The following is a 23771-nucleotide window of genomic DNA, read 5'->3' on the forward strand; positions in this document are numbered from 1 at the left end:
TAGTTTGGTGAGAACAGTGCCTAAAGAAAAGAAATCTGAAATATCGTATTTTGTGAACGAAGATTTTTTTGTATTTGAAGATCTTTATTTATGCATCAAGGCCGATCTAAAAGATCTTTTAATAAACGCTAATAAGAGTCCTGCCTATGGAACAAGTTTGGAAGTAGCAAATAACGCAAACGAGCAGTTAAAGCTGCCTAAAATCTTGCTACCGACGTTTTCGGGGTCATATGAAGATTGGCCCTCGTACAGAGACATGTTTCAGTCATTGGTGCATAATAACTCCGCGCTTGGGGATGTACAAAAATTATATTACTTAAAGAGTAGCTTAACTGGTGAAGCTGAAAATATATTAAAACATGTTCAGATAACACAAGCGAATTATGAGCAATCCTGGAATTTATTAAATAAACGATTTGGAAATAAAAAAATGATGGTTAATTCAATATTAAAAAGATTATTTAATCAAAAGAAAATGAGCTCACAAAATTATAAATTAATAAAGAACTTACTGGACACTACCACAGAGTGCCTTAATAGTTTAAAAAACATAAACATAATCACAGACTCTTGGGATCCTTTAATTATATTTCTGGTTGTACAGAAATTGGACCCAGAGTCACATAAGGATTGGGAAGAGTATGTCCAGAATGATACCGACAAATTACCAAGTTGGGAACAATTACAACAGTTTTTGCAATTAAAATTTCGTACTTTGGAGTTATTATCGCCATCGACATCTAAAGAAAGGTCATTCCATATAGCGACGCCCGCAGTGCAATTTAAACCCTGTCCAAAATGTCAACTAGAACATGCTTTATGCCACTGTAAAGAATTTATATCACTTACACCACAACAAAAGAATGAGTTTGTTCGTTCCAATAATATTTGCTTTAATTGTTTATGCAGTGGGCATGTGGTGAGCAAATGTCGTTTGCGGGTTTCTTGTAAGGTATGTCAACGGCGTCATCATTCTTTGTTGCATCAGTCAATGGCCGTGGTCAAACCCAGCAACATAGAATCGCACTTTAATCAGGTGGAGGATGAGATAGACGAAGAACAGCAGGAGCAACACTTGGAGGAACAGGTTAACACTATCTCTTCTTTCGTAGCAACCAAACAAGGTTCTGCTCTGCTAGCTACCGCTCTTGTCCCTGTTACAGATGGCGCCGGCAGAATAACTGTACTCCGCACGCTAATAGACCAAGGCTCACAAGCGAACTTTATAAGCGAACGAGCTGCTCAACTGCTTAAAGTTAAACGTAAACCATTGGCTATAGATGTAAGTATTACGGGAATAGGATCTACACAAACTAAGGTAAAACACACGGTGGGATTAGAGCTTTTATCAAGATATGACGACAAGTTCCAACTGTTCATTGATGCATATGTCATTTCTACTACTCGTTTAACAAATGTGTTACCATCCAAACATTTGATAGACAGTGAAAATTCATGGTCACATCTTCAAGGTCTTGTATTAGCCGATCCCACATACAATATACCTGGACGGATTGATATGCTGCTGGGCGTAACCACATATGCACAAATAATCAAAGAACCTTTGATCAAGGGTCCTCCTGGTTCACCATGCGCACAAGAAACAAGCTTGGGATGGATATTATTCGGTTCCGTGTTAGACAATACGGAAATGAAATCTAATAATGAAATGCTAGTTATGCACCATCGTATAGATGTGGATGAAATGTTGCAAAGGTTGTGGGAGCTGGATCCTGAAACAAACAAAAAATTAAGCATAGAAGAAGAAACATGTGAACGAACATATAAAGATACATATACAAGGACAGCGGAAGGAAGATATGTTGTAAAATTACCTGTAAAACACGAACCCCCACGAGCAACACAAGGTGATACCCGTGATATTTCAATTTTCAGATTTAAGCAATTAGAATCCAAATTTGTCAAATCCCCGGATTTAAAGAGAGAGTATATAAATGTGATTAATGAATATTTAAAGTTAAACCACATGGAGGAAGTTCCCGAAAGCGAAATTAATAACCCATCTATTTACTTACCGCATCATGCAGTTATTAGAGAAGCAAGTGATACAACAAAAGTGAGAGTAGTTTTCAACGCGTCTGCAACAGGTAAAAATAATATATCGCTCAATGACGACTTACTTGTTGGTCCACTGCTACAAGAAGATATGAGATCCTTGATTATGAGATGGCGACTTCGGAAAATTGCCTTTGTCGCAGACATAGAAAAAATGTATAGGCAAATATTAATAAAAACAGAGGACGCTGACTATCAAAGAATTGTATGGAGGAATAGCATTGATGAGCCTATAAAGGATTATCGTTTATTGACAGTTACTTTCGGCACAGCATCGGCACCTTATCTTGCTGTAAAAACTCTTCACCAAATTGCTAACGATGAAGGAGAAGGCTATCCTGCGGCTGTTAATGTAATAAAAAATGATTTTTTTATGGACGATTTACTATCCGGTCAGGATTCGGTAGAAGATGCTACAAAAATAGCGAAACAAATTTCAAATATACTTAGTAGAGGAGGAATGAAATTACAGAAATGGTCATCAAATAATAAGGGTTTTTTGAAAAACTTTTCTTCCGATGAACTAAGCTCTCGCCTGAGTATAGATTTTAAGTTTGAAGGAACAGTAAAGACGTTAGGGCTATCATGGAATGTGGTCGATGATACTTTACATTATTATGCTGACTTACCTGCGTCACCGGCAAACATAACCAAAAGAACCATACTCTCGGAGATTCAACGCTTGTTTGATCCTCTCGGTTGGTTAACTCCTGTACTCCTGCCTGCAAAAATAATAATTCAAAAATTGTGGTTGATGAGAATTTCTTGGGATGAAGAAGTAGTACCTGAAATAAAAGAAGATTGGTTAAAGATTAAAGAAAGTTTAAGAAATATAAAAGATATAAAAATAAATAGATGGTTATACAGTCATACTAAAAATATGTCTGATGTTACAGTGCATGGCTTTTGTGATGCATCTTCAAAGGCATATGGCGCAGTAGCTTACCTGAGAGTCAAAGTAGAAAATAATACATATGTTACAGGCATTATAGCTGCGAAGAGTCGCGTTGCACCTGTTAAACCTGTATCCCTGCCTCGTTTAGAATTATGTGGCGCAGTTTTACTTGCCAAATTATTAAAACAAATAAGTGACGCTACACACATACCAACCGATCGGATATATGGTTGGACAGATTCAACCGTAGTTTTGTCCTGGCTTCAAGGAGATCTTTCTCGATGGCAAACCTTTGTACGGAATCGGGTTGCAACTATATTAGAAACTATAGGAAATAAATGGTACCACGTACCTTCTGTAGAAAATCCTGCCGATGTTGCTTCACGTGGAATGTTATTACCTGAACTTAAAAATTGTAAATTATGGTGGGAAGGTCCAAAATGGCTACGAGATGAGCAGCTTTCTTTGAAAAATTCCGTTTATAACACTAACCTAGAAAAAAGGAAAAATATTATAGCTAATACAAAAATAGTAGATGAGGCACATTGGTCAAATAAATTTAAAAATTTTAATAACTTATATGAATTACTGAGAGCAATAGTCTATTGCACACGGTTTCTGAATGTAAGGAAAATTAAAGAAGTTAAGGCTATAACTACAAATGAGCTACATGACAGTTTAAACAAATGTGTAAGATTAGACCAAAGGGAATCTTTTTCAGTAGAAATAGAAGATTTAAAACAAAGGAAAGAAATAAAACGCAACAGTTGTATTAAAAATCTTAATCCTTACCTGGACGCTGAAAATATTCTCAGGGTGGGCGGCAGACTCAGGCATGCCCATCTTGTAGAAATCGAGAAACATCCCATGATTTTAAGCAATAAGAGCTGTTTAACTACTTTAATAATAGCTGATGCACACAAAAAGACGCTACACGGTGGTACACAATTGACTATAAATTATATAAGAAGCCGTTTTTGGATTATTAAAATTAAATCACTTGTTTCATCATATATCAATAAGTGCTTTATATGTGCGAGACTTAAAGCAAAACCCAGATTACAAATTATGGGAGACTTACCTGAGATGAGGGTGACTCCGTCACGGCCATTTTTACACTCCGGCGTAGATTTTGCTGGTCCACTGCAAATTTTAACTTCAAGGGGTAGAGGGTCCAAAACCAATAAGGCATACATTTGCATATTTGTATGTATGTCTACCAAAGCAGTTCATTTGGAATTAGTTGGGGATTTAAGCACTGATTCTTTCTTAGGCGCGTTAAAACGTTTTGTAGCTCGAAGGGGAAGATGTAGCCACATTTGGAGCGATCAAGGCACTAATTTTGTAGGTGCCAACAAGGAATTGTTGGAGCTGTTCCAACAGGCTAATTTACAAATACCAGGCCATCTACCAGCTACTTTAGCAGAAGATGGCATACAATGGCACTTCAATCCACCTTACAGTCCAAATTTTGGAGGCTTATGGGAAGCGGGGGTGAAATCCATCAAATATCACTTGCGAAGAATTTTAGATAAGCATCTAACTTTCGAAGAGATGACAACATTACTGTGCCAGATAGAAGCATGCTTAAATTCCAGACCGTTGTGTCCAATCGACAATACAGATACCGATAATTTGAATATTCTTACACCTGGTCACTTTCTCATTGGTGAAGCCCCATTCAATATACCAGAACCAGACTTGAGAGACATAAACCTTAACAGACTTTCACGATGGCAGTATGCACAAAGGTTACTACAAGACTTTTGGAAGAGATGGCAAACAGAATATTTGTCACGTCTACAGCAACGACCCAAATGGCTAAAACGACAAGATGAATTCAAAGTGGGAGATGTGGTCCTGGTCGTGGAAGAACATTTACCTCCTGGTAAATGGGCTTTAGGTCGTATCCTAGAAAAACATTCGGGAGCAGACGGGATATGTCGTGTGTATTCTTTAAAATGCCGCGGAAAATTGATGAAGCGATCAATTTCCAAATTATGCCCATTACCTATAAATAATGACTTGGATTTTTGAATATTAGTTGCCTATTTAAATTATAAAAAAAAAATGTTATTACATAATTAATCTAAATGTACAATGTTTAGATAATAACAGATACTGATTGTTGATTTATATAACTTAATTTAAAAATCATTTTGTTTTGTTTATTTGAAGAATGCATGTTTAAGTTTAGATTCGATGGTATGTAATGCAAAACGTTAAGCAAAAATGTTAGCCAATTAAGATAAAACCTAGTTACCTATAGGTTTTGGTGGGCGGTATGTACGCGCCGCCGCTAGTATGTAGCTTTAGAAATTAGTAACCATATTACTTGTTCAGTGATCTGTGTTAGTAACGAAATAAACGTTATCAAGATTAGACGTGCGTTTTACTTAATCAAGTTTTACCAAGCAAAAGTGAACCTTATTGCCTCAACAACACGGATGTGCATTATTAGATAATTAAAAACAATGTTATGTTCTATTAAATAGCGATAAATGATCTGTTTATTTCAATACCTTGTTGAAGACTTTATATATTATTTTTCGTCATATTGTACCTAGTACAAAAAAGACGTGTGGCACTCGGGGACTGCCGCGGTAAAGCTATTGCATAGCATGCCTTCAAGCCACACCTCCGGGTCCGTCGGAGTGGGGAGCGTGAGGTTTTTTCGTTACGGAATTTCTCGATTCGGTCCCCGCGCTCAAGGCCCGCGATAGAAGCTATGCAAATAGCTTAAAAATTGTTAAAGTCACAAAATGCATTCCATTTTTAAAGTTTTTAGAATTATTATGAATTCTAAAAAAATGTTCAGTTATTCTCTGTATATTCTAGTTTAGAATAAAAGTTGTAAAAAATGTCTTTCACAGTTTATAAAGGCGGGAAAAGATTATAGGTTATGCGTCAGGTCAAAGCTATCATTTACAACAATTTCCCTAACCGCATCCGCTTGTCGGTCACTGATCGCTGTTGTAGCGCGAAGCTTTCGTGATCGAACAATATTTTCATATTATGTTGGTCATCGATGCTATGTATACCTATATTTCTAATAAAGGAGCTCAGTTTAAAAGGTAAAGACTGTAAATAGAGTTATTAAATAGTTTTAGTTTGGTTTGGGTTACTAACTAATAAGTATTAAAGAACCATATTTTAAAGTGAAACTTTTATTACATCGTCTCAAACTTTTTGGTCTGTGTAGCGCATGTCGCGTGACGCACGATACGTACGATAATTATCGTACAAATACGATAATCTTTAGTTAAATGTCTATAGTGTGAAAATTTTTCACTTTTTCATAAAACCTCACAACATTTTTTCAGACACAGACTAAATATTTGCTAATTTAATAGACTTTCATTCAAGAAGAAAGTGTAGTGTTAATTAGTCAGCACGTTTCCTTATAATTTACTTAACTTTTTATTGAATAAACGTGTCTCATATCCTTTAGAAAGCAATCTCATCTAGAAAAATAAAGAGCGATGGATAAATATTGCAATTATATTTAACAAAAACTGCGGGCGAAGTCATTCAAATTACGGTCAAGTATAAACTCGAATAATATAAATAAAACGGGAATAAATGGTTCACTTTACTACTAAATGCAACGCTTACTCGCTGGTCGATGTTCGCCGAGCAAAACTTTCCGCTTTCCACGACTTTTATACAATAGAAATTGTTGAAGACTTCAAAAGGTAAAAAATTGTCGCATATTCTTTAGAATGTAATGAAAACGTGTTCCGTGTCGCGATAAATTTGCATTTTCTCTTATAAAAATAATGATATTTATACGATGTTATTTCTACACAATGAGATGTGAAATTGAAACGTTTTTCATTTTCTATTTGACAATTTCAGCTTATTATGATGAAAGCTTGCAATATGCAATTTGCATTTTGATTTGCATAATCACTATTTACCAACGTTATACCTAACGTTAAGATTATTCTAAAGATTAGACATTCTATACGATTACATTTTACTTAGAACATAACAATACATTACATACATTTTAAAACATGCTAACTCCTCATGTGTTTTCAATGTACCTAAGTATTAGAAAATAATACGAAGGGCAATGCACGGAAAAGTTTTGTTTTCTACTGGAATCCAGTCACGTCAGATCAAAGATATTTCTTTGCGTAAACAATATTCCGGTGAAAGCACTTACAATAGAATAACATTATTTTACTACGATATTATTTCCCTAACATTATTTTTATTACTGCATAAAATATTGAAATGAAAAAGAACAAAGAATATTATTTTTTTCATCGACATAAATTTACTTTTTGATGGTTTATCCTTTGCTCATTGCCTTGAGCTTTTTATAACTTTTGGCTTTGTGCAAATTATTCAAGCTTATTAATCTTTGTTAGTTTTATTATAAACTCATTATTATACGACTTATGCAAGCAAATTAAACAAAGAACACACCTTTTAGAAAGAGTTGGAAACTTATAAATATCAGTACAGTAAGAAAACATAGACAGAAATCATTTTAAAGGATAACACCGTCGTGTTAGTATCCTCTTTTTTTATGGTCTAATAAAAATGCTCTATGTATTTGTGAACAATAGTTTCCTCCGTTATGTAATGTTAGATTAACCAAAGACGTTCCGCCATAGTATAACAATCTTATTCCGCAAAAAATAATTACTTTAAGTGCCTGTTTGTAATTACATCATAATCTTTAGAAATTTGCATGTGAAAGTACTTACACGAAACATGCAAAGTGCATAATAGAGGAAATTGTTAAGTGTTGGTTTATAATAGTTATCTATTTATCAGATAGGTACTATTTGCATTACGTGAACAATTTTAATTATTGGGGAAGAGCTTGTTTGAGATCAAACTAGTAATTTTGATGTATTGTGTACGTATAATAAATTATGTTAGGTGAGTTATTACCCATGTTATATCTAATGGTTTGAGCCAGGTGTTCAAGTTGGAGATACATTTTTCAGTGGTTATAAAAACTAATTTCGTTTTAGATTCGTTTCGTTCTTATCTTATTATTAGATTTTCTACGTGGATGTTGAAATATAATAAGAAGTTAACAATCCACATTATTAGCTGTTTCGCTAGATTATTTGTTTCTTAGATAACTTGGTGCAATTAACTTTCAACACAGCATTGCTGAATCGACACACATAAGCAAAAGCAACGATACTCTTGGGCAAACTTTATAGTTAATATTATAACAGGATTAACTTAGAACAAAAAGCAAAGGGGGTCTTAAGTTCGTTAATACGTCTATTTTTTGTACCTTCATCCAATATTTAAATGGGAAAATGCATACGATGTTGATAAAGGTATCGTTCCAGAGCCCATAGGGAGAAAGTTTAAGTATTATAGTTAAGCAAATCCCAGCGTTGCGTTGAGTAAAATGAGTGATATGAATAGATATTTATGTACCAAAGGGCCGTCCAAGCTTCACTAGTATTCATGAAATCATTCACTATGGAGCGTCACGAGTAATTTAGCCTTTGGTCACTTTAGTTAGCAAAAGTTAGTCAAAGCCACTCAAAGCAGACGCTCCCGCGAGGCACCATCGCATGCCAGACCGCGACACGTCATACATCATAATTAGATAAATATAATCTGTACGCATCGTTCCGAGCCACTTTCACCGCAGGCTCATGCGACATAGCGCGGGTGAAATCTACAGGCACGACTGACGTTTCAAATTGCAGACCGGCTACAACGATTGTGACTTTGGACGTCTGATTGTACTGAAATATCGTTGTTCTGCACGGTTTCTATTAATAGTTCCTTTTTGTGCGTGTGAGCGTGACGCTTTTTGTTAGTCTATCCAAGTTTTGTCATATACAGACAACAAAGATAACTACTAGACTAACTAGATGATGAAATATATCTGCGAATCGATACACTAATGATTAAAAATTATTTATCGTTTGTCTTAGAGGTACTAACTTCACTTTCACATTATTCAATATTCTTGCTTTCGGAATATATTTTAATTAAATGCTCAGCAAGTAAAGCACAACACACATGCACAGAGTATAAATGTGTACTTGAAATATTCAAATTTAAATGAGAAACGGTGTAGAGTTTTGGTCGTATAATTTACGTTTGTATGCAAATCGTACGACCTTTGACCCTGGCGACCCCACCGAGGCTTCGAGTACGTGAGATAAGGGGCAATATCATTTTGCTGGCTGTACTAGAAATATGAATGAACGAGTTATTCAATGGAGTCATTGTTTTGTGGAAACTAGAACGTATTTATTTTTAAACATTGAATTTTTAAGATGTAGGAAGCAAGGCGCTCTACATTGTTATATCTTTTGTTTGCTTTTCTTCTTATATCTTACTATTAGCACAGTATAAATATATTTTCTACTAGCTTACCGCCCGCGGCTTCGTCCGCTTTGTCTAAAACCTAATAAATCTGGGGGCACGGTAGTGCCCCCGCCAAGACTAGCCAAAGAAGAAAGCGAAGCGCACGGGCACTACCTATCTTTTCTCGAAGCGCTTCGACGTTTTTTTGAACCCTCATAACTTGGGTTTGGATTATGCTAGATCAACAAAATTTTCGGGATATATTGTCAATAGCGGACTTATAGAACACATTAAGTTTTAATTACATTAGCTTTTATATTTCAGATTTTATTTATATCTAAAAAACGCTAATTTCGTCACTGACTCACTGATGATCATCAAAATTCTTAAGGTATTTCCTAATGTCCTAGAAAGCTGAAATTTTGTATGTAAGCTAGTATTAGCACACAAACAACAAAAAATTATAAAACTTGTAACTTTCATCCCCCAACCCCTTAAACTAGGGGATGGGAGTTTGTATGAGACCTGTAATTTTAAATTAAATTTTGATGACGCTAGAGGTCAAATATAATAATCTAAAACTTGGTTCCCCTAGATATATATATATGTATAGGTACTCCTTGTTAAAAAAATATATTTAAAAATTTAATCGACATATATCGAGACATATACTTCAGATCAGATCATATAAATATGAATAGAAGTGTTGCGAACGTCTCCTGCCTCTTACGTCCACACAGTAGCTAAAAATAAAAAAAAAATTAAGAATAAGAAAAAATAAGAGAGTGGGCTATAAAAAAAGGCGTCTCTGATGTGCAAGAAATACACCCCAAAAAAAGAAGAAAAAAATATAAAATTTTTTTGTTACAAACAACTTACAAAAAGAAATGAAATCCCACCAAAAACATTTTCATGTAAAATGTTGCCAACCCGAGCCCATATGACTCGCACTGTCAAAAAGTTATCAGATCTGATGTAGAGCCAAGCTTCTAAACACTACACGCCCTAACTCTACAAGGCCTAACTTCACAAACTCTACACCTTAGTCAAAATATGTGGCTGACCGACCACCGACACAGACACCGACACAGACACAGACACCGACACAGACACCGACACAGACACAGACACCGACACAGACAGACACCGACACAGACACCAACACAGACAGACACCGACACAGACACAGACACAGACACAGAGAGAGATACAGACACAGACACAGACACAGACACAGACTCAGACACAGACACAGACACAGACACAGACACAGACACAGACACAGACACAGACACTGACACTGACACTGACACTGACACTGACACTGACACTGACACTGACACTGACACTGACACTGACACTGACACCGACACCGACACAGACACAGACACCGACACAGACACCGACACAGACACCGACACAGACACAGACACCGACACCGACACAGACACAGACACCGACACAGACACCAACACAGACACAGACACAGACACCGACACAGACACCGACACAGACACCGACACCGACACAGACACAGACACAGACACAGACACAGACACAGACACCGACACAGACACAGACACAGACACCGACACCGACACAGACACCGACAGACACCGACACAGACACAGACACAGACACAGACACCGACACCGACACAGACACAGACACCGACACAGACACCAACACAGACACAGACACCGACACAGACATCGACACAGACACCGACACAGACACAGACACAGACACCGAAACAGACACAGACACAGACTCAGACACAGACACAGACGCTGACACAGACACAGACACAGACGCTGACACAGACACAGACTCAGACACAGCCACAGACACAGACTCAGACACCGAAACAGACACAGACGCTGACACAGACACAGACACAGACGCTGACACAGACACAGACACAGACGCTGACACCAACACCGACACCGACACCGACACAGACACAGACACAGACACAGACACAGACACCGACTCAGACACAGACTCAGACACAGACACAGACGCTGACGCTGACACAGACACAGACACAGACGCTGACACAGACACAGACTCAGACACAGACACAGACACAGACACAGACACAGACACAGACACTGACACTGACACTGACACTGACACTGACACAGACACAGACACAGACACTGACACTGACACTGACACTGACACTGACACTGACACTGACACTGACACTGACACTGACACTGACACTGACACTGACACTGACACTGACACTGACACTGACACTGACACTGACACTGACACTGACACTGACACTGACACTGACACTGACACTGACACCGACACAGACACAGATACAGACACAGACACCGACACAGACACAGACACAGACACCGACACAGACACAGACACCGACACAGACACCGACACAGACACCGACACAGACACAGACACCGACATCGACACAGACACCGACACAGACACCGACACAGACACCAAAACAGACACAGACACCGACACAGACACAGACACCGACACAGACACAGACACAGACACCGAAACAGACACAGACACAGACACAGACACAGACACCGACACAGACACAGACACCGACACCAACACCGACACCGACACAGACAAAGACACAGACACAGACACAGACACAGACACAGACACCAACACCGACACAGACACAGACACCGACACCAACACCGACACAGACACAGACACAGACACAGACACCGACACAGACAGACACCGACACAGACACAGACACAGACACAGGCAGACACCGACACAGACACAGACACAGACACAGAAACAGACACAGACACAGACACCGACACAAACACAGACACAGACACAGACACAGACACTGACACTGACACTGACACTGACACTGACACTGACACTGACACTGACACTGACACTGACACTGACACTGACACTGACACAGACACAGACACAGACACCGACACCGACACCGACACAGACACAGACACCGACACAGACACCAACACAGACACAGACACAGACACCGACTCAGACACAGACACAGACGCTGACACAGACGCTGACACAGACACAGACACAGACACAGACGCTGACACAGACACAGACTCAGACACAGACACAGACACAGACACAGACACTGACACTGACACTGACACTGACACTGACACTGACACAGACACCAACACAGACACCGACACAGACACCGACACAGACACCGACACAGACACCGACACAGACACCGACACCGACACAGACACAGACACAGACAGAGACACAGACACAGACACCGACACAGACACCGACACAGACACAGACACCGACACAGACACAGACACCGAAACAGACACAGACACAGACACAGACACAGACTCAGACACAGACTCAGACACAGACACAGACACAGACACTGACACTGACACAGACACAGACACAGACACTGACACTGACACTGACACTGACACTGACACTGACACTGACACTGACACTGACACTGACACTGACACCGAAACAGACACAGACACTGACACTGACACTGACACTGACACTGACACTGACACTGACACTGACACTGACACTGACACTGACACCGACACCGACACCGACACAGACACCGACACAGACACCGACACAGACACAGACACCGACACCGACACAGACACAGACACCGACACAGACACCGACACAGACACCGACACCGACACAGACACAGACACAGACACAGACACAGACACAGACACAGACACAGACACAGACACAGACACAGACACAGACACAGACACAGACACAGACACAGACACAGACACCGACACCGACACAGACACAGACACAGACACAGACACCGACACCGACACCGACACAGACACAGACACCGACACAGACACCAACACAGACACCGACACCGACACAGACACCGACACCGACACAGACACCGACACAGACACCGACACAGACACCGACACAGACACCGACACAGACACAGACACAGACACAGACACAGACACAGACACAGACACAGACACAGACACAGACACAGACACAGACACCGACACAGACACAGACACAGACACAGACACCGACACCGACACCGACACAGACACAGACACCGACACAGACACCAACACAGACACAGACACAGACACAGACACCGACTCAGACACAGACACAGACGCTGACACAGACGCTGACACAGACACAGACACAGACACAGACGCTGACACAGACACAGACACAGACACTGACACTGACACTGACACTGACACTGACACTGACACTGACACTGACACAGACACAGACACAGACACCGACACAGACACCGACACAGACACCGACACAGACACCGACACAGACACAGACACAGACACAGACACCGACACAGACACCGACACAGACACCGACACAGACACAGACACCGACACAGACACAGACACCGAAACAGACACAGACACAGACACAGACACAGACACAGACACAGACGCTGACACAGACACAGACACTGACACTGACACAGACACAGACACAGACACAGACACAGACACTGACACTGACACAGACACTGACACTGACACTGACACTGACACTGACACTGACACTGACACTGACACTGACACTGACACTGACACTGACACTGACACTGACACTGACACTGACACTGACACTGACACTGCCACTGACACTGCCACTGACACTGCCACTGACACTGACACTGACACTGACACTGACACTGACACTGACACTGACACTGACACTGACACTGACACAGACACAGACACAGACACAGACACAGACACCGACACAGACACAGACACAGACACAGACACAGACACCGACATCGACACAGACACAGACACAGACACAGACACCGAAACAGACACAGACACAGACACAGACACAGACACAGACACAGACACAGACACAGACACAGACTCAGACACAGACTCAGACACAGACACAGACGCTGACACAGACACAGACACAGCCACAGACACAGACTCAGACACCGAAACAGACACAGACACAGACGCTGACACAGATACAGACACCGACACCAACACCGACACCGACACAGACACAGACACAGACACAGACACAGACACAGACACAGACACAGACACAGACACTGACACATACACAGACACAGACACTGACACTGACACTGACACTGACACTGACACTGACACAGACACAGACACAGACACAGACACAGACACAGACACAGACACAGACACAGACTCAGACACAGACACAGACACAGACACAGACTCAGACACCGACACAGACACCTACACAGACACAGACACAGACACACACCGACACCGACACCGACACCGACACCGACACCGACACCGACACAGACACCGACACCGACACCGACACCGACACAGACACAGACACCGACACAGACACACACACAGACACAGACACAGACACAGACACAGACACAGACACCGACACAGACACCGACACCGACACAGACACCGACACAGACACCAACACAGACACCGACACAGACACCGACACCGACACAGACACAGACACAGACACAGACACCGACACAGACACAGACACAGACTCAGACACAGACTCAGACACAGACACAGACGCTGACACAGACACATACACAGACGCTGACACAGACACAGACTCAGACACCGAAACAGACACAGACACAGACGCTGACACAGACACAGACGCTGACACAGACACAGACACAGACGCTGACACCAACACCGACACCGACACCGACACAGACACAGACACAGACACAGACACCGACACCAACACCGACACCGACACAGACACAGACACAGACACAGATACAGACACTGACACATACACAGACACAGACACTGACACTGACACAGACTCAGACACAGACACAGACACCGACACCGACACCGACACCGACACAGACACAGACACCGACACAGACACAGACACAGACACCGACACAGACACAGACACAGACACCGACACAGACACTGACACTGACACTGACACTGACACAGACACAGACACAGACACCGACACAGACACCGACACAGACACCGACACAGACACCGACACAGACACCGACACAGACACCGACACCGACACAGACACAGACACAGACACAGACTCAGACACAGACACAGACACAGACACAGACTCAGACACCGACACAGACACCTACACAGACACAGACACAGACACACACCGACACCGACACCGACACCGACACCGACACCGACACCGACACAGACACCGACACCGACACCGACACCGACACAGACACAGACACCGACACAGACACACACACAGACACAGACACAGACACAGACACAGACACAGACACCGACACAGACACCGACACAGTACACTATATAAAGATAGGTAGTGCCCGTGCGCTTCGCTTTCTTCTTTGGCTTTGAGCCAAGCGAACAAGCACGGGCACTACCTACCTTTTCTCGAAGCGCTTCGACGTTTTTTTGAACCCTCATAACTTGGGTTTGGATTATGCTAGATCAACAAAATTTACGGGATATACAGGGTGGTATTGTCAATAGCGGACTTATTGAACATAATATTAAGTTTTAATTACATTAGCTTTTATACTTCAGATTTTATTTATATCTAAAAAACGCTAATTTCGTCACTGACTCACTGATGATCATCAAAATTCTTAAGGTATTTCCTAATGCCCTAGAAAGCTGAAATTTTGTATGTAAGCTAGTATTAGCACACAAACAACAAAAAAATTATAAAACTTGTAACTTTCATCCCCCAACCCCTTAAACTAGGGGATGGGAGTTTGTATGAGACCTGTAATTTTAAATTAAATTTTGATGACGCTAGAGGTCTAATCTAATAATCTAAAACTTGGTTCCCCTAGATATATATATGTATAGGTACTCCTTGTTAAAAAAAAATTAAAACTTTAATCGACATACTTATAAAATTTTGTTACAAACAACTTACAAAAAGAAATGAAATCCCACCAAAAACATTTTCATGTAAAATGTTGCCAAGACGAGCCCATATGACTCGCACTGTCAAAAAGTTATCAGATCTCATGTAGAGCGAAGCTTCTAACACTACACGCCCTAACTCTACAAGGCCTAACTTCACAAACTCTACACCTTAGTCAAAATATGTGGCTTATTGTATTTGTCATGATTAATTGCAATAAATTTAACTATAAATGAAGATATGAATACAAAATACGCTACAAATTGAGATCATCTTTTGTTTTTGGAACAAGGAAATCTCCTCAAAACATATTTAAGGGCAGCTAAAGTTAGGTACACACGCAACACGCAAATATTACTATTTAGTATTTACTCCTTTGTTTTGAAGGTTCGATCAAGTTCACGAACTAATGTTTAGTGAAATCAAACAATTCCGTGTTCATGAGGTCTCCAGAACAGGATTTCACAAAAGGTCAACAATGTCAGCGGCGCACGTTGCCGCGCGGTGAATAAAAACGAAAGTTGAACCAGTCGCGAACCGTCACCCTAACACGATTTCATAAACCATAAAGAACATTGTTTTTTTTTTATTATGAACAAAGAACAGGCTAAGGTCACGTATCATATTGGAATGTTTCTTAGAAACCGCATGTGTTTAATATTCATTGAAAAAGTACATCAATAACAATGCCATATTATTATTTATGAATTCATAGATTTCGTCTGGATAGAGAACGAAATTCCGGTTTAATTATTTTCTCGTGCAAGAGAGTGAGTCACGAGCTTCAAAATATTTGATATAAATCACTAGCAGGATTATTAAACCAGTAGAATAGATATCTATTGTTTTCACAAAAGAAAGGTTTATTTAGTATAATTTTATAGTTAAAAACAATCACTCGTTAATATAGGTAACATACTGAATATAACGAATATTAATAGTGTAGTCTTTTCTTCAAGGAAGGAATTATTTTAACTTGCAACAAAAGATATGAAATTCTACCGTGTAGATTTTAATGATTTGTTTCGTCAACTTTTGGCTTCGTAATTTCGTTTTCATAGTAAACAACGATCAGTTATAAGTATAACATTTTAAAAATGTTAAGCGTAAATTTTACAAAAGATTTTGACTCTTTTACCTTTGTTTACTACTCATGTTTTTATTTTACTTTCTTACAGTCATGACGAAGCTCGAAGGGTCGCCAATAACAAACGTCGTGAAATACGGTCACGATACCGGCCAAATGTATTTGTCATCACTCGTTTGTATTCAATAAAAGGAATCCAATTCACTTCACTTTCTAATCTATTACGAGTTATTTATACAATATGTTTGCAGCCGCTTTCCTATGTGCGGATTGTGAGTGTCATGTGACTTTACATGCAAATATTTGTTCATCTTATTTGGTCGATCTTAAAGTTCTCAATTGTTTGCCGGTAACTGCCGTGATTAAAAATCAATGTAATGGAAACGATATCTCAGCAGATGATTTTATTAGGGGTCTTTCCATTCTCTTTTTTAAATAATGTTCTATATGAATAAGATAGGTACCTAACATAATATACATATAGATAGATGCCATAGCATACCTGCTTATACCAAGTTAAAATTAGCAAATTCTTTATTTTGAGCAGTGCGTGGGGAGCCGAACTTTCACAATTTTTCGCTACGTGCTGTAATTTAATTTTAAATTTAATTAAATTACAGCATTTAATTTTTGGTCCCAAAAAGTAAAGTTAAAATTTTAACTGAATACATACTTAATATTTTACGTAAGAAAGTTTGCTAAGTGTACGTTTAAGTAACATACCTACTTAGTTATTTTTTACAATAGTTACCTCAGTCACAAAGTAGGTCATTAGAAGTAGCCGCTTTGTGATTTCGTGTATTTTGACGTGTCTGCTAACAAATTTCCTAACTTCCAGAAATAAAAAACGCGTCTTTTATATAATACTTAAAAACATAATACATTTATGTAGGTAGGTATCTGAAAGCTTGAGTCTACGCAAATCAGTCAGATTTGCGTAGACTCAAGCGAATTTCGTATGAACACGAAATATTTATATCAAAAGTTTTAAAATATTTAGCCTATTCCACATGATATTCGATAACTATTGGTATTCCTGAGGGATATCAATCCGTTATCCAATATACCTCGTATTTCAAATAGCTAAATTAGGTTATCTTTTTTGTCTATTTTTATTATCTGGCTGATATTTATATTTGCTTTACCAACTGTCTTATTACTTACTAGCTTCCGCCCGCGACTCCGTCCGCGCGGAAAAATTAAGAAAAATTACGATTTATTTTTTTCTACGTATTTTTCCGGGATAAAAAGTATCCTATTTTATGTCCAGGATAATAAGGTATAATTATACCAAGTTTCATCGAAATCGAACCGTTAGTTTTCACGTGATGCCTGAACATACAGACAGACAGACAGACAAAAATTTTTTTAATCACATATTTGGGCTTGGTATCGATCCAGTAACAATTGCTATTTATTTTTTCAATATTTTCAATGTACAGAATTGACCCTTCTACAGATTTATTATATGTTTAGATAAGTATTATATAAGTACTAGAGTAGCTTTAGGTGAAATCCTTTTATATTTAGGGGCTAAACTTCGATCAACACAAAATTTAATTTAAAACAGATTTCTCATAAGCGCCGTGATATACATATAGGTATACATATAAGAGAAAAGTACAGACTTTTAAATTACCAAAGTTTTATTCTAGTGTATATCGTAGAGTGTTTTTGTCAGTTTTATCAAAATTAATTTTAATTATGAAGTTTTAAAAGCCCAGATTTAAAGGTAAAATTCATTTAGACTCAAACTATTAGACTAATTAGTTACAACACAAAGTCCTAGTAGGTAAAATTAAATTAAATTAAACGCAAACAAAAAGACGGAACAATTCAAAGTCTATAACTCGAGAAAATAGAAGTAGTCAATTTCCAACTATCCTCTTAAGTAAATTCCAAGAAACTTAAAGTTAATTTTGAGAGTTTGTAATTGTTTCCAAGTTAACTCATATGCGGTTACTTGAATTCTCTAGTGTCATGCCCACGCTAAGTCGTTTTAAACTTTACTCATACATTATGGTATCTCACCACAATATCTCTATGGGAGAACTAAAATTGTAATTTGATCGCTTCAATTTACTAGGAGAAACAGACACTTTAACAAAGTTCGTAAAATATATATAGGTAACTTGAAGTATTCAAAAATTCGGAACACTTGCAGCTCTAGGTATTGAATTGAACAGCAATGATAGGTAGATATTATGTTATTTTGATATAATAGGAATCGATATTAGGGAATCGAAATAACTTTTTATGCTTTGAAAAAAGTTATTTATCAACAATTCTCTCTCTCTCAATTCGGATTCATACTAATTCGTAAACATCGTTATTCGAATCGTCAGTAATAAATCATAGTTTATAATAATAAAGGGTTAGGCTAAGTCTATAACAATTTCTCAAGCAAGAAAGTCTTACTGAATGACTTGGCAGCCTTTCACTCGGGTCTTGCGTCACTCCAAGCTTCGCGTCACAGAGTTCAATCACTTTACATGACGAGCCAGAGGACACTTTACAATAATTCTTTTTTACTCTGTTGTCTATAAGTGGGTGACGTTGCAAAGCATAGGTAGTTCATAAGACCGCATTCTAAATTTAAATTTTGAAAAGGCTGGCTGGTTGTAATAAGAAACGAAAACGTCAAATTTCTTTTTTTTTTCGAATAAAAACATGTTTTACGTCATATTAATTACCTAAGTCTTTAATTTAATAACATCTAAAAATTAATTAATAATAAAAATTACAACATTGCATTTAAAAAACAGTTGAGCGCGAATTTTCTTCTTTTTTTTAATCTGACAGCAATGAAAAGAAAAAATATCTGAAAGTTGTACAACGATTGAATATTGTGGTAAGATAAAATTTAAATACAATATGACTTTAATTAATTGTTGCAATAATAAGTTAACAATACGGTACGTCCTACGTTTGGGTTCAATGACAATACAATTTCGGAGCAAGAGAAAGTGATTATTAACATCCGTATAATAGACGTAACGTTGCGTAATACCCAAAGGTAGGTCTAATAACTTTTTTATAATAATTATATCAAATGCATCTAATATAGAAGATTTTTCGTTAAATTTTTTATTTATTGTTTTTATTAAAGGTTATTATTAGCAATAATTATGTCAAGTGATTATTAGCATCCGTATAATAGACGTAACGTTGCGTAATACCCAAAGGTAGGTCTAATAACTTTTTTATAATAATTATATCAAATGCATCTAATATAGAAGATTTTTCGTTAAATTTTTTATTTATTGTTTTTATTAAAGGTTATTATTAGCAATAATTATGTCCGTCCTTTGATTTGGCATTTTTGCCGATAGAAAAATAAAAAATTTCTTAATTTTATATTATGAGATCTACGCAAATAATAATTAGGCAAGCGTAGATGCAATCGAGACTCATCCGAAACAGAATACAGAATGTAATGCAAGTTGCAACGAACAAGCACGCGGGAGATCCCAACGGGCACGAGGCCGCGCGCTCACACGTTCTGAATATCAATAATTGAAGACGTGATCTTTTGTTTATTACATTTTTTATCGATCATTATGCGAAATAATTGGGACACCATTGCTAATAGTGGTGCAAAACAAGCTTTTGATTGCTAACAAAGGTATAACGTCATTATCATTATTAGGTCTACTTACCTCTGCTTTTTCTTTCATCGTATAAAAGAACATTGGAGAAAAAGAAACATTGTTGACAACGCAGCTGTTGAATTACGAGCAAGAGTTAAATAGAGCATCTATACTTTTTACGTTCCTATTAAATTTTCTATCAATTCTACAAAGATACTGTATGATATGATACTTCCAACGGAAACGGTACAATCCATATACCTACGCTTCGATAAAACAGATTGCAGTAATTACAAAGTGTACTTTGTAGATCTTTTGTATCAAGGAAATGTACGATTTGGCAATCCTGTGCACTGCTGTTGCTTAAGATCGCATATAATTGCGTATACAAGGCTAGCCCGTGTTTGGGTTTGTCCTGCCAACGCAATGACTTGAGGATAATGTTAAAATTTATTGATTGATTCTATGATGTAAACTGTGATACATTATTGAATAGATTTGAGACATAGGAGTGTCTATATTTTTATGGCGTAGGAGGATGAGATGCATTCATTGATTTTTTATCTAAATATTTTGTACTGATCAAAACTTATTGCGCCTTTATCTAGACTTATACTTACTTTGTTAACTAGGTACTTTATTTTAATTTTTATCGTTCTTGTCTTGTTATATCAAAGGATCTAATGCATGCCGTATCGTGTGAATACTACTTCTAAAATCATTTTTTTCTGTTTATAGTATTCTTTAAAACTACGCTACGGATTATAATATGAGGTTTATTAAGGGATGGAGTAAGTTATTCTCGAGGAAGGTTTTATAGTACATAGGTATATTAAATTGAATGCTAATAACTAATAAAATAATATATTGTTCCAGGACCCCTGTGTGTAATGCAGCGATGTCGACACGCGCGGTGAGGACGGCGCTGCTCTGCGCTGTCTTGCTGTTCATGCAAGGTAAGGATAAAATTAATTAAATATTAAGGATAATGAGAGTAAAAATAGTTAACATTTTGTCCCTATTTTTATTTTTTGAAAATAAGTACACGTTTTAAACGTTTACGTACAGTTTTAGTAAACAAGTTTTCAGCTGCGTTTCTTCCGCATGATAATTTTCCACTGTATTTCTTATTTATTTCCTTTATTCATAATTAAATAGCATCAGTATATTAAGGAATATGTTTTTTATTAAAACATAAAACATCTGGCAAATGACATCCTTGTGAATATTTTATTTTGTTAGCCTATCTATGCTTATACTTATTTTAAAAGCGTAACTAATTAAATACTAGAGAAACTATAAAATTACAGTCAATGAGAATACTGTTCCATAAGTACGTGCAGTGTAACATACGCATATTAAACCTGCAACGCTGTAACATTTCAAAGTTTATGACGAAAACCGCAATAACTTTAGAATTTTATACCTTTGAAGCATTTCGCTTTGAACGCAGTCTCCAATTATTTGCTGCTATTATTTAACCCTTAAGTCTACTTTGTTTTAAATACAAGTTTGCGTTTATGAGATATTAATAACTAAGTTCGAGAAGAACGGAAAGTTAAGTCTCTATTTATAATAATAAGTTTCGACTATTATATTGTGTGCTTATAGTAAAAAAAATGTGAACATAATATGCAAATAAGATGAGAAATTGATAGACAGTAGGTAATATCATTCTAGTATATGAATACTATCCAAGATTTGGCCCCTGTCTATTGAATCTAATGTTTATTAACTCAATACGATTGCGTTATTGTATCAGCTGTGGCGCAGATCGCTTCAGTTATAGGTACTGTTAATTGCTAGTTATCGAGGAGGATTCATTGATTATAATTGTTATGCATAGATTTTAGTACTTAAGGTAAAAGCACCTAATACGGAGGTATTTCGCAACATTTGAAAGTAAGTATCAAAAATAAGCATTTCTAAGTCTTTCTAAAGGTGCCAAACCACTTTATCGTTAAAAGTGGAACTTAAATTTTGTATTGCTGTTGAGTCTATGTTTATTTTCATGATATTTCTTATTTTAAAAAAATATTTAAATAGTCATGTCGATTTTCCCTAATACGGAGGTATGATTTTGGTCAGAGCCTAATACTGCGGTAGGCGGCTCCTAATACGGAGGGTCAGATATTATATACATTGAAGTTCCGTACAAATAATATTTGTTAAATAATAGGAATGTGTTAGTAAAGTAAATTGTAAGTTTTTTATTCATTAACCATTGGTTTGATTACGTTGATTCACTTTTACTGTGTTTCATTTATGCTTTTAGTTTTATCGGAAAAAAAAAACACGCATATCAAATAAGAATCCACAAAAAAGACACAAAACTTCTTATTTATTTACGCAACCCTAAATCTGATAATTTTAAGTTCTATGAAATAGGGCCGTAATAGGAGATCATATAAAACCTAATACAGAGTTACCTGGAAATATCTACCACCGTAATAGGAAAACTACTCGTGTTTTTAATAATCCTAATTCTGACCCATCAAAAATTCGATAAACAAGAGAATGTAAATGCTTAATCAAATGCTAACAGTTTTTTGGCTCAGATGTGTAAAACTCAAATCAACAGTTATACAAAATAAATGATTTGTGGTACATTAAACTACACCTTCCTATTTTTACCCCTTCTAAGAAACAAACATTTTGTACTCAACCATTTTCATATTTAACTGGATTTCTAATTAAGAAAACATACCGCAGAATATGGTTTCTAATTTATCAGATTAATAATTATTCCAACTAATCTTGGAATTAATTCAATAAGTAAATAAAATGAAAGTTATAAACAATTAAACATGCCCAGTATTTTTCCTATTTCGGAGTTATGCCACCGTATTAGGATTAATCTATAAAATTTGTATCGTAT

General features: G+C 37.7%; 1 protein-coding gene across 3 annotated transcripts in view; it reads left to right on the plus strand.

Annotated features, from left to right (window-relative positions):
- LOC123699998 (neurogenic locus notch homolog protein 3) overlaps positions 1-23771 on the plus strand; it is a 66016-nt gene that overhangs the window by 22188 nt on the left and 20057 nt on the right. For all 3 annotated transcript variants that reach the window (XR_006752583.1, XM_045647077.1, XM_045647078.1), the window contains exon 2: positions 21770-21849. Coding sequence is in view for 2 of the 3 variants with exons in the window: in XM_045647077.1 (XP_045503033.1) it covers positions 21792-21849 (58 nt within the window). In the remaining variant the exon portion in view is untranslated. The remainder of the gene's footprint in view (positions 1-21769; positions 21850-23771) is intronic.

The sequence above is a fragment of the Colias croceus genome, chromosome 18 (assembly GCF_905220415.1).
Source record: "Colias croceus chromosome 18, ilColCroc2.1".
NCBI lineage: Eukaryota > Metazoa > Arthropoda > Insecta > Lepidoptera > Pieridae > Colias > Colias croceus.